Genomic DNA, 12,601 nt, shown 5'->3' on the forward strand with positions numbered 1-12,601 from the left:
AATGTTTAATTCACCATAAACCCTGTTTGCTTGTCTACCTATCTTCTCCAAAACCTTTGAAAGTACATGTGCTTTTTCATCTGTAAATACAGACACAACTAACACACACTCTTTTAGCCATGTACAGAGCAACTGATTGGAGACTAGAAACAGCTGGTAAGTGACTGGTCAAAAACACAACAACATGTTTTCTGATCTACTCTAAGCCTCCAGCTAAAAACACCACTCTGGTGTGAAGACACTAACTATGCCATTTTCAGGATTACCGAGATTACTATAAAATAAGAAAACAAAAGAAATTTAAAAATGTTTAAAACCACAATATATTTTGTATGACATGTCAAGACATGTCTGCTATTCATTCTGGCTTTGAGAGAGCCGAGGAGAGCAAGATCTTTAGCAGACACCAGGAAGGCAGAACATATTGGATTTGGAAAATTGGCATTCTTTAAGAAATATCAGAGTTAAGGTCAGAGTTAAGAAAAATGCACATGGTGAGACTGCTGTTTTAATAATAATAGTTGTCTTATCTGTGCTAACTTTTAATAGAATTAGCTAACAGTTTAATAAGCAAACTCAGAAAAAAATAATAGTGAAGCACTGTTTGATAGGGGCTGCACTCTTACATGTGCATAATCACCTCTGTCCGTATTTTATAGTTCTCTAACTCCAGAATGATACGGCTGTCATATTTTAGAAATGTCCAAGGTCTTACACACCTGAGTAGAACAACTGAATTACCTATTAGAATGCAACGAAAGTCAACAGAGCACTGCTAATATATATTTAAATATGTTGTGTTGTAGCTGAGACATCTAATAGTTGCAGGACACTGGCCCTCTAGTACAAGACCTTCAGACCCCTGTGCTATATTGTGTTATTTAAAAAGAAATGAGCATTGGATCATTTCAGTATTAGTGGGTTGCCTTTTCAAACGTAGAAATTGCAAATTGATCACAAAATTCTGATCAATGCGTCACTTTTCAGTATCTAAGAAACAGCATGCATATCTTAAAACAACTCAACAGCTTTTAAATGGATTGTAGCCTAATGTTTGGTGGATTTTTTTTGGTGGGGTGGGTTTCGGTGGGGGGGTTGAATTGAATCCCAGTTTTAGATGCCATTAACATATCATTTAAGAACCTTAATTTATCCTTGGCGGTTATTCCCAGAAGATGTATTTGCTTAAAAGCAGGCAAAGTGGAACCATTATGCAAATGCCTGTCTTTTGACTCCCTGTGCATCGTGGGGTACTAATCTGGTTGATCATGACAGTGTTTTTCCACCATTTCCTTCTATTTTCTTGCACATGCAATGTACATGAGCTGAACATTTAGGGAAAGGCTGAATGGGCATCATACATAACGACAGTACCTTATTGTCCAGTTAATAGTATTATAAATTCATGCCATCGCTTCTCTATTTCTGCATCAGCACACAATCACCTTTGTCAAACGGTAGACACATTTGTGCCTGGAAAACATTTCATTCATATAACTTTGAGACCAGTTAGAGGGTTCTGAGTCTATACGCCAATGTATAAAATAGCATCCATCCATCCATCCATCCATCCATCCATCCATCCATTTTCTTTACACCCTTGTCCCTTAGTGGGGTCGGGAGGTGCTGGTGCCTATCTCCAGCTAACGTTCCGGGCGAGAGGGGGGGTAAACCGTGGACAGGTCGCCAGTCTGTCGCAGGGCAACACAGAGACACACAGGACAAACAACCATGAACACACACACTCATACCTATGGACAATTTAGACAGACCAATTAACAAAACAATCATGTTTTTGGACTGTAGGAGGAAACTGGAGTAACCCAGAGAAAACCCACGCATGCACAGGGAGAACATGCAAACTCCATGCAGAAAGACCTGGGCCGGGAATCAAACCCAGAACTTTCTTGCTGCAAGGCAACAGCTCTACTAACTGTGCCACTGTGCAGCCCCTAAAGTAGCTGACATTAAAATAATTTTACTTCAAAAATTGTAAGCTCCTCGAAGGCTGAACATTCTTAATGTGAGTGCAGAATGAAATGCTGACACCAGAATTCTCTTCAAAGCTTAGGTCAATTGTGAATCCTGACCTGTGCACTACAGACATAACTGGAACAAAACGGTTACTTTATTTTGAAAAGTAAAATACTTTCAGTAGAACCTCTGTCTCTCTCCTGTTTAATTGATGAATTTGATGCTGCTGATCAAATTGGTTTTCTAATTTTTCTGCCCTAAAACAAAACCAAAAAAACCCACTAAGTGATGAATTGTAGTCAATCCTTTGCCTAATCTTTTTTAAATATCCTTAAGTCATTCAGATTGGGAAGAAATTAGCTGTAAAGATTAAATCTCAAGTCTTGCTACAAACTATGAAATAGTTTAACTTTAACTGGGCAGTTCTACATGTCTGCCTGTATTTAGCTGCATCTATTTTTTAAACAACTCTTAGAACTCTAACTTTCTGGTCTCTGCTGATAAAACGAATTCTTACTGCCTCCACTATGTTTAATGGAAAGTTTGTGTTCAAGGTAATCTGCAATCTGCAGTGTTCTTTTTGCCACTTTGTGTTGGTTCATCACATACACCCCTTCTCCCCCTCCCAAAGGCACTGTTGCTAAAATAGTGAAATGCACTAAAATAGGTTGGATGACATCAGAAGCACTCTGATCTTGCTTTTTACTGCAACAGCATTTATACTTGCTATGCAATTCTTTTTAAGACAGAAAAGTCAATACAACTTGTTTCACATTTATCTTTCTGGTAATGCAATGCTTGAGAGCCTGTATGCTTTCCATGAATGTGCATCTTTGAGTTTATTCACATTAAGGGTTTGGTAATATTGACATTTTTTCTTCTTTTTTTTCATATTTCTCCTCTCCCAGAGCTGACAGATGGTGCTCTTCAGTTTGGAATCTCTCCTCCATCAGACTGTGTATTTCCATAAAGAAACTGAAATAAAATTGAAACGGCTTCTACACGGCAACTCAGTTCAGACAACAGCCAAAGACATACATGTAAGAAAGAGAGGAGCAAATAAAGAAAACCTTCCCTCCATCTGGCAAGAGAAAAGTAAAGGGGCTGTGCAAACACAATAAATGTGTCCAGGTGTAAAAGGAACACAAATTAATCAAACCAAAAAAAATTAAAGAAAAGCATGTTTCTGTTTTTCAAACTAGCTCATTTTTAAATGTTGGACATTCAACTGCTGTATTTCCTATAATGTTTTCCAGCGGCCAAATTAATGAAATTTACTCCATGCCACTGTGAATCTACACATTTAACAAGCACTTCAGGACTACGAATTATTACAGTCATAGGAAAAAAAAACAATGATTTACTCACATGGTGCAGCTTGTTTCTTCTCTGTTGGTTCTTGAGCTTTATAGGACTGACTCTTAATCTTGTTCACCAGCATAAGGAGGCGACCTTTAATAGATGTATCCCGTTCGTCTTCGTCTTCCTCCATTGGGATTCCTAAAAAGCACAAGAAAGCAAACACTATCCATTTAGTATTGAAACTGAATTTCTGCATAGCTTGTTTTTTGAGTAGGTTAAGACAAATATTCTGAGTTTGATCCAAAGAATAATAAGTACACCACCACTGTCCTAAATTATTGTCAATATTAAGTCATATTTTATTGTTTTCTAAATAAGACATGGGGGTGGGGTACCAGAGCAGCATGGGGCCCTGCAGCACAGCTGGGACTGCTGTTTGCGCAGCAGTAGAAGGATTTGGTAGATCAATTATTTAAGAAAAAGCTCAAAATGTCAGAACATTCTTATAAAATACTGAACTCTGTTGAGAGAGCTTGTTTTTATCAACTTTTTACAATATCATTTGTGAAAATACAGCACACTTTTTAATTGCATAAAGATGTATTCCATATTTAGTTATTTACATTCTAAACATGTTCTTAGGAAAAAAACTAATGAAAAACTAATCAAAAAATATCATTTCACAGTGACATCTTGCAAATAAAAACAAAAACAGCAATAATCTGGCTGCATGCATGGCAACACCCTAAATACCTTGTTTTATGCTCCATTTGATCCAATTTCAATATTTATTAATGAATATTTGTTGATTTATTTTTATCTTAACATTTTTCCTTGCATTTCTTAGCTAAACTGTATAGGGCTTTGTGGGAGATGGTTTTTATTGCATTTTTCATGGAACAAAAAGCTGCCATTTTACTAGGCTATGCAAACGCTTTAGAGTTAGTATAGATAAATAACCAGGACACCAAAAAGCAGATTCAAAAATCCATTATCCATGAATGTTTTAACTAAACCAGCAACCACAGGCTGCAAGTTGCTATTAAAATGTGAATTACATTCTTCTGACCTTTCCTTGTGTTTTAGAAGAACCTATAAATTATTAGTGTAAATCAGGTGAGCAAAGGAGCGAAGTCATTACTTACCTTTAAAGCCTTAAAGGGTCTTAGACCTAGATACCTTTAGGATTTACTGACCAGGCTGTTGCCCTGCTATCCAGTCAGAAAGAAGGAGGTTCAGAGGTCTTGATATTTAACTCTCTCTGGCTACTGAGCTCCTGTGCTGCACAGTTGTCCAGCTATATTCTTCCTCTCCAAAAACTTTCGCAAAACTCCAATGAGCTAATTAAAAATATTGGCCTAACGGTCAGAGGTTTTACAGTGCATTACAAAAGTATGTATACGCTTTGATGATTTTGCAAATTTTACTTTATTTTTTGGGCACTAACTTTATGTGATAGACCAGCACAACTACAAAGTATAAGAACAATGAAATATGGTTTTAGTTTTCCTTTTGGTGTTTGAGGTTGAGCTTCTAGTTTGACAACAACTCAAAGCATTCAGCCAGAGATGCAATGATTAATTTAATCAAAGCATATTTGTTAGTTAAAATGGCCCAGTTAAAGCCCAGATGGAAATTTGTGGCAATACTTACAGAATTTAAAGATGGTTTATATCCAGTCTTAATGCATATTCAAAATTTTGCAAAGAAAAATGTACAGAAATGTGTACAAAGACTGAAAAGAATCCACAATATTTGCAGCTGTAATTGTTGCATAAAGTGATAACATAGTAGGAGAAAAAAAGTTTTGTAGATAATATTAGATAAAGCCCTGAAGTTTGTGGTTGTAATGTGATAAAATGTGTAAAACTGCAACAGGTGTGAATACTTTTACAAGGTCTTGTGTCTGTTACACAATTTTATTTGCAATAAGACAACAGAAAGAGGCAGTTGTGTGATTGTAATTCCTACTTATTTTTAAATAAGCCTTTGTTGTATTGCTATATGTTTATCTACACTACAGCAGCAGTTTATGCTGCCTTTGTGAATCTCCTGTAACAAATTTTAAAATTGACTAGTGCAATATAAGTTCATTACATTGCATTACGTTTACACAGTACGCACGTAGAAGAAGCTCGTAACGTTTTTCCTACATTTGCATCTTACCACAGTGGAGCTGCAGCTGGTTGTGGAAGTCGTACAGCTCCTCCTGTATTTCTGAAGGACACGGACAGTCATCTCCCATACTGAAAGTCAGCAGCATGTTGATCTGAAATGGGAGAAAAATATGAAATCAGACAAGTGTATCCACTCTACAAAATATGCATTTGAGTATCATTTGAAGCTGTCCCTTTCTATTAAAGGTTTATGTATTTAACTGATGACTCATCTTGCCTTTCATTTCATGTCATCTCAATATAATACATCAATGTCAGATTTACAAAAAAGGCAAAAAATAAAAAATAAAACTGCGTTTGTGAATAAATGTCTCTGCAGCAGCAGGCAAAAGGGCGATGCAAGACATTAAACTATAAGAGAAGTGGGGTACTTCGTCTCCAGCTGTGACTTTTAAGAGACACTGAGCTGAATGCGTGTGCGGTTCTTTGGCTGAGAGCGGCTGCTCAGCGGTGCACGGGATGAATTTGCCTTTAAGCTTTATTGAAGATATAGAACAGTTTCAGAAACATTTGGGACAAGGAGCAGCTCTCACTCTCTTGAGGCCAAAAGGCAAAATTGGAAGACTAATGATGCAAACCCCTGTAGACTAATGGATGGATGGGAAATTATCCATTCATATAAATGAATCATAGGCATTATGCAACTCTGTCCCAATATCTAGTCACATACGCAGCTGGAGACAGGGTGCCTGCAAGGCTTTTTTTGTGGCAATATATTGTAACCTCAAAAGAAACTTTTCAGTTTAAGTTCACATAGCAAACATCAATAGAAGCGTCAAATAATCCAAATGCAAAGTCGTAACCGATCAATTCTAATTTTAGTCCAAATTAAAAGTTAATTCTTCAAAACAAGTCACATTTTATCAGCCAGCCATCCATCCATCCATCCATCCATCCATTTTCTTCCACTTATCCGGGGTCGGGTTCATGTGTGGATGGCAGCTGCATAAGTCTGTTGCGTTTAGCTCCAATCATTGGTTGGCTCTGTCTTTTGAACCATAGCTTCAAATAAACACAAACTGACTGATTTTTTTTAAGCGTGCATGTCAGCTCACAATTTTGTTTTTTGATGTTGAAGGTTCAACATCAGAAACATTTTTTAACTGTGATATTGCCTGACCTGCTCCTGAGGAGGAGATCTGAACTCTTTGGTCTTCTTCGCTGTAACGGCTGCCGACATATTGAGGGCCAGCATGAGCTCATTGTAGCGGAACTTCTGGTTGTACTGCAGTTTGGAGACAAAGCTGTCTGAAAAGGACACAATGGCCTCAATACGGTGCTTCAGCTCGCAGTCGCAGAAATAATGAAGCAGCTCACACATCTGGGGAACAGACAAAGGGAGAAGACACAATTCTCAGAGATGAAGGTGGTTTTTAGTACTGCTTTGGATAAAACAGCCTTAGAGTTTATACATTATCCCCTCTAAATAGATAATTTCATGTTTGAATGACCTTTGATAGGAATATTACAGTGAACCACTTCTTGAGGAAATGATAAAGAAAAGAGCTGTGGCCGTTCTTAGAAATTAGTACCAACACATTTACAGATGTTTCTCAATAAATCATTATCTACTCAAGAATTGATTTTATTTCATTTTATTTCAGTACTTCAGCGGTATTTCTTGTTTTCATTGTTACCAGTCGTTTGACGGGCTCCGGCAGCCTCTTCTCCAGCAGTCCTTTCATTGGCTGTTTGGCCTCCTCTGCGGCCTCCTCCTCTCCCGCTTCAACTGCCTTGCCCTCAGTACCAGTGAGTCCCTCTTTGTCCGTGGGCCCTGGGACCCCTTCCTCACGAGTATCTCTGAACACGTTTGGGTCTATGAGCAGTAAAATCTTTTGAACGTCCTCGCTACCTAAAACCCCCATAGTCAGCAAGGTGCTAATGAGCTTCAGGATTGGGACAAACTGATACTCTATGCCTCCTCCAACAGGATCTCGAATGTGGTGCCCACCGCCTTGAACAGCTTCTGTCAGCATTGAAATAGCTTTTTCCTTAAGTGCATCCAGTGGGATCTGCGGACTGTATAGATAATCCCTCTTGGTGCTGATGAAGCATGGCGGGGTAAAGTTGAGGCGGGGTTTTAGGGAGGTGCTAAGTCCCACCCCTGGCGGGCTGTGCTTTTTAGAGGCGCTGGAAAAGAGACGAATTGAGCGAGTCTCAGCTGTGACTGGAATGATGAACTCATCTTTCATCATGAGTCTGGCCTCCTTGGCGGTTTCTAAGTGGATGCTGATCAGAACATTGTAGAATCCCTCCCGTAACATGCCAGAGAGGTACTGATTATCTATGGTGTATAAGAGCTGCGACTGGTCCAGGTGGCTGCAGAGGGCGTGGGCAACGCGGGTGTTTCCCAGCGCGCACAGGGCACAGTAGAGCTTCAACGTGTGATAGTGGAACTTCCTCATGTCCTCCTGCTCTGACAGCTCCATAATGTCGACACACCTTTGAAATGAAAGGAAGAGACACATACGACATTTACTAAAATGAGCTATCATTTAACTAGATTTAACACAGCACCAATCTGAATATGATCCCTGGATAGTAAAATAAAAATAGAATTTCATGCATCTTAAACTTTTTTTTTTTTTTTTCCATTTTGTCACATTCAAACAACAAACGTGAACATGGCTAAACAGACTTTCAAGTTTCAAGCGCTAATAATATGAAATGTGTGGGTGCATCTGGATTCACTACTTTATATCATGCATTCATCATCTACACCCAATTATCCTTTTATCCTTGGGGGTTGGAGTGGGGTAGGGATTGACAATGGTCAATAATACGTTCCCAGTTTCTCAAAGGGCAACATGGAGACACACAGGAATAACAATCACTCTCTCATCCCTTGGATGTCTCTGAACTAAGAAGAGAAGATATTATTTAGTTAGTTATACTGTGAATCAAAAATAAACAGTGAGTGAAAAAGAAGAACTTGAATGTAAACTTTTCGCTGGACTATAAAACCTCCATATTTTATTTCATTTTATTAGGGATTTGCTGATGTGCAATCCTGGAATAATCCCTTTAAAATAGCCATAGTTGATCAGTACTTCTGTATTTGCACTGCCACATCATTTAACATTTAACACTGAAACTGAGTTCAAGCTTTTAATTCTTTTCCCTTTTTATGTCTCGCCGTTACTCAGCGTAACCTCAGGGGGAGATTTTTCTGGATTACGTACAGGATTACCAATTTGTCATGGCTTTTTTCCACTTGTAGATGTTTTTTAGTCCTATATGAAAACAGAAACAGCTTAAGAATAAATCTCAGGTTGATGGCAATTAATTCTTGGCAACAATTAGTCGATTTCTTGTTGTTGGTCCTTGACAGTGAGTTACCAAAAACCCATTGAGGATTATTATTTGATTAAGAATCTTTGTTATGTCATAAAGGTGAAATGCATAATAATAAGAAAAAGCAATTTGTTTTTGTTTTGTTTTTTTTATCCTTCAGCTACAGCAAACTAATTGGGTGCACCACCTGTTTTCCTCAGGAATGTGAACTGCCAGCATCTGCAGAGGCTCCACACACTGAACCACCCAGCCGTGCCTCTCGTTCACTCTGGCTGTTTCCACTTTGAGGAAGATGTTGGGCATGCGGCTCCACAGCACTGCATTGATTGTCTGGACATCCAGTCGGGGTGGACACTGAGGCACCGGGTTCTTGTGTTCGCTCTTAAAGATGGCTGATGATAGTGGCATTGCGTTCTGTGCAGCACAAGCAAATGCATATATATGTATATTCATATGAGCAGTTGAGCATGTTTCAGTTCATATTATATAAGCAATTACATCTCCTGAAATAATTAGATGAATTGAACTATTTCAAGTGGTAGAACAAGTGTGTGTTGGAACAAAAACAAGAGTGTACCTTTATCTTAGCCAGCTCAAACTGAAAGAGGTTTGGGCTGGTGGGTCGGACAAACACGGCAGGAAAGAGCTTTGTGTTTGGTTCCACCTGGAGCAGAGAAAAGAACATTCATGTTAAAGTAAAAAAAAAAAAAAGACATAAGTTTTAGTAGGAGCAAGAGGGAAGGACTTACAGGAAGCATTTTGGTGATGCGTCATGAAAAAGTATTACTTAGTGAGCAAGTGTGTGTGCGTGTGTGTGTGCGTGTGTGTGCGTGTGTGTGTGTGTGTGCGTGCGTGTGTGCGTGTGTGTGCATGTGTGTGTGTGTGTGTGTGTGTGTGTGTGTGTGTGAGATCATTACAGTGCTGACTGGAAGGGTGAGTCAGTACCGGGTGAAGTCGCACAGAATTTCAGCAAGGGAAAAATGTAAGAAGATTATACCGCTTGAAAGATTCTTCAAGGTTTAGCTCTCAAAGTACATCCATAAAAAGCATATTCCAAGTCAGGAGTTCAACAATACAGACGTCAGAGCTCTGTCAGAAAAATATGCAAAGCTATAGAACGACTGACTCTCAAGCTACAATCTGACCTGCAGATAGAGTGGAGAGACTGAAGAAAAGCATATTTCAAATGACTGGTGTGTGCAAATAAAGCTCCTGTTAGGCATTCTAGATTTTAAAAACATCAAAAACCAGTTGGAAATTGTAAAAGGTAAATTTGATGTGTCTTCCAACACAGGACATTTTTAGCTAAAATAACATACATAGTTGGAAAATAGGGTTCATTGCCTAATGGTGTAATCTTTTTTTTTTCATTATCTATTTTTTGGGGTTGCAGGAGGTTACAAATACATATAAGGTCAAATATATACAGTGATATTCAATAAATTAGAATACATGTCTTCATTGAGTCTTTGTTGAATTAAAAGTGTCTTTTGAAAATTACAACCTTTAAACAATCTGACTGAATATTAATGTAGATTTCCAAATCTACATTAATATTAATGTAGGTTATAATAATTAGGCAATAAATAATAATTAAAAAATAAATAATAATTTTAAAAAAGGCAATAAATAATTTAAATAAATAATAATAATAATAATAAAAAAAGGTAACAAAATCAAAATGCTCTAGTGAGTCAGCACCTGGTAAGATGTCGATAACTCCTTTCCATTGACAGTGAAAGTAACCATGCCAGTGGACAGATCTATTAAGCAGCCAATGTCCAGATCAACGTTGCTGCGGCTGGAGGCGTGTGCACCACTGATCATGTCACCCCCCCACACCATGTAGCAGTTGCTCCTTTTCACACTGTTCATGAATGAGCAGAAATTGGCATTTTTCAGTATTTAGCACAAATAAGACCTAATCCATGAAATCAGGAGAAGGAAAAATCATGAAAAACCTTTCATGAACTCGTCCACGTTCATCACCCAGGGTTACAGTGACAGTTCTGTTCTTGCTGAGGTTGAAGTTGTTGCTATAGTAATGGTAGTCGGGGGTAACCCATCCAACCCACACACTGGAGGGGTCCTGACCTGCAAAGATCCTCACCGAGTGGTAGTACTGTAACAAAACAAAGAGTTAGTGAGGAATGTAGGTGGCAAACAAGAGGCACCATTAGAGGAGACGTTTTTTAATACCGTGGTGATGCTGCTGTAGTCCACTCGTCTACTTTCCTCACTGTGTCGAACACATCTCAATGGATATCTACACAAGATCAATTTAAAGATGTCAATATTAAGATTTATGGCCATTTTAGTTTATGTTTTAGTTTATTACATCAAGTGTAATACATTTACTTTCATAATTGAGAAGCAGTGCTTTGCAAAAGTATTTATAACCCTTAAAGTCTCTTATATTTAGTCACTTAACCAGAACGTCTATGCATTTTATTTTGATTTTGGTGATAAATCACCAAAATAAAATAGACACCGTGGAAAAGGGTGTTGGGAACATCATTGCATTAAGACTTTAAATCAAATTTTTCAAACAACCAGCACCTGTGTTTAACCTTGAGCAAATCCTCTTCATGTACGCCGTTTATGTCAACTATGGGGCTCTGCTTGAAGAAAGAGTGGAACTCTACTGGCATGCTGAGACGACAGAACACCATGTCAGCATTACTGTTCTGGGTGCCAAACGTCTTGTGGGTGACCTTCAGACATGGCGGACTGTCAATGGTGCCGTCAATTCTGGTTACCTGCAAGCAGAAAGAAAAGCTTCCATGACTCACTGGTTTTGTTTTCCTAACAACCAAATTTGACTGAAATGAGCTTCTGTCTTACTGCAATGTGGTTGTGGTCCTTTGGCACGTTGACAAAAGTAGGCAGACGCTTGCTGAACCACATTGTGACCTCCCGGTTCATGTTGACTGCAAATGGTTCGAATCCCTCTTGCAGGCCACATGTGGTGTAGTATTTGAAAGTGCTAGCGTCTTTACCCAGATTCATGCGCCCCACCTGAGCAAGACCGAGACTACACACTGGAATAAATCCTGAAGAGAAACAAGACGGATAAAATAATGAGCCTCTAAGAACATAAGGAGAACAAAGACTGAAGAAAAATGTATCCAGCATTTATAGAGAGACTTTTATAACTTTAGGTAAGATTTTGTAACATAAAACTACTTCTTTCTAACATTTTACATTTTTTTCTCCCATCAGTGCATCAGTTCCACATTTCTAGATCTAAAATGAGCACAAGTCACTCTGACCATTCCTATTTTGAAATATACTCATCCTCACCATCCTCAGTTTCAAAGTCAGTGAAACAGAGTTCAGAACCTTTGGTTGTAATCAGGATCTCTCCATTAAGGGTAAAAATCATAGACTTGTCCTCCATGTTGATCATACAGCCGACTACATCCCCAGCATGCCAGCAGCGCCCAAATAATCTGCTACCGATGTTCAGACAGTGGCCCTGTGAACAACATGAAGAAACAAGTTTAAATTTAAAGTTCAGAATGGTGGAGATTGATTTTGGATCAAAAAACTTACCCTGTATCCATCAAAGACGAAAGCAAGTTTATCCGTTCCAAGTTCCACATCAGGTTTGCACCCAGGCCTGGCCCAGCCCACTCTCATGTCTCCTCCAGTGACAGCCTCAAATTCAAAGTACCACTTTCCAGTCTTCACCCCATATGTCCTTTCGACTCTGAAGAAGCGGACCTTATCGACGCTGACCCGTTCAGCCACTTGGCCTTCAAGGTCAGCGGGACAAAGGCCATGCCAGATAAAGAATCAGAATGGAAACAGTCACACAAAACCTTATTAGTTGAAAAAAATATAGTAATTCG

The 12,601-nt window shown here is 38.7% G+C and overlaps 1 protein-coding gene across 12 annotated transcripts in view; it reads right to left on the minus strand.

Annotated features, from left to right (window-relative positions):
- LOC103458525 (ryanodine receptor 3) overlaps positions 1-12,601 on the minus strand; it is a 108,824-nt gene that overhangs the window by 42,108 nt on the left and 54,115 nt on the right. For all 12 annotated transcript variants that reach the window (XM_008399413.2, XM_008399409.2, XM_017302488.1 and 9 more), the window contains 13 exons: positions 12,303-12,505; positions 12,051-12,225; positions 11,592-11,800; positions 11,307-11,506; positions 10,947-11,013; positions 10,709-10,869; positions 10,449-10,614; positions 9,325-9,411; positions 8,935-9,161; positions 7,091-7,895; positions 6,574-6,774; positions 5,443-5,545; positions 3,343-3,474 (listed from right to left, as the gene is read on the minus strand). In XM_008399413.2, the coding sequence (XP_008397635.1) occupies positions 3,343-3,474; positions 5,443-5,545; positions 6,574-6,774; positions 7,091-7,895; positions 8,935-9,161; positions 9,325-9,411; positions 10,449-10,614; positions 10,709-10,869; positions 10,947-11,013; positions 11,307-11,506; positions 11,592-11,800; positions 12,051-12,225; positions 12,303-12,505 (2,736 nt within the window). The remainder of the gene's footprint in view (positions 1-3,342; positions 3,475-5,442; positions 5,546-6,573; positions 6,775-7,090; positions 7,896-8,934; positions 9,162-9,324; positions 9,412-10,448; positions 10,615-10,708; positions 10,870-10,946; positions 11,014-11,306; positions 11,507-11,591; positions 11,801-12,050; positions 12,226-12,302; positions 12,506-12,601) is intronic.

Source organism: Poecilia reticulata, linkage group LG22, assembly GCF_000633615.1.
Source record: "Poecilia reticulata strain Guanapo linkage group LG22, Guppy_female_1.0+MT, whole genome shotgun sequence".
NCBI classification, from domain to species: Eukaryota; Metazoa; Chordata; class Actinopteri; order Cyprinodontiformes; family Poeciliidae; genus Poecilia; species Poecilia reticulata.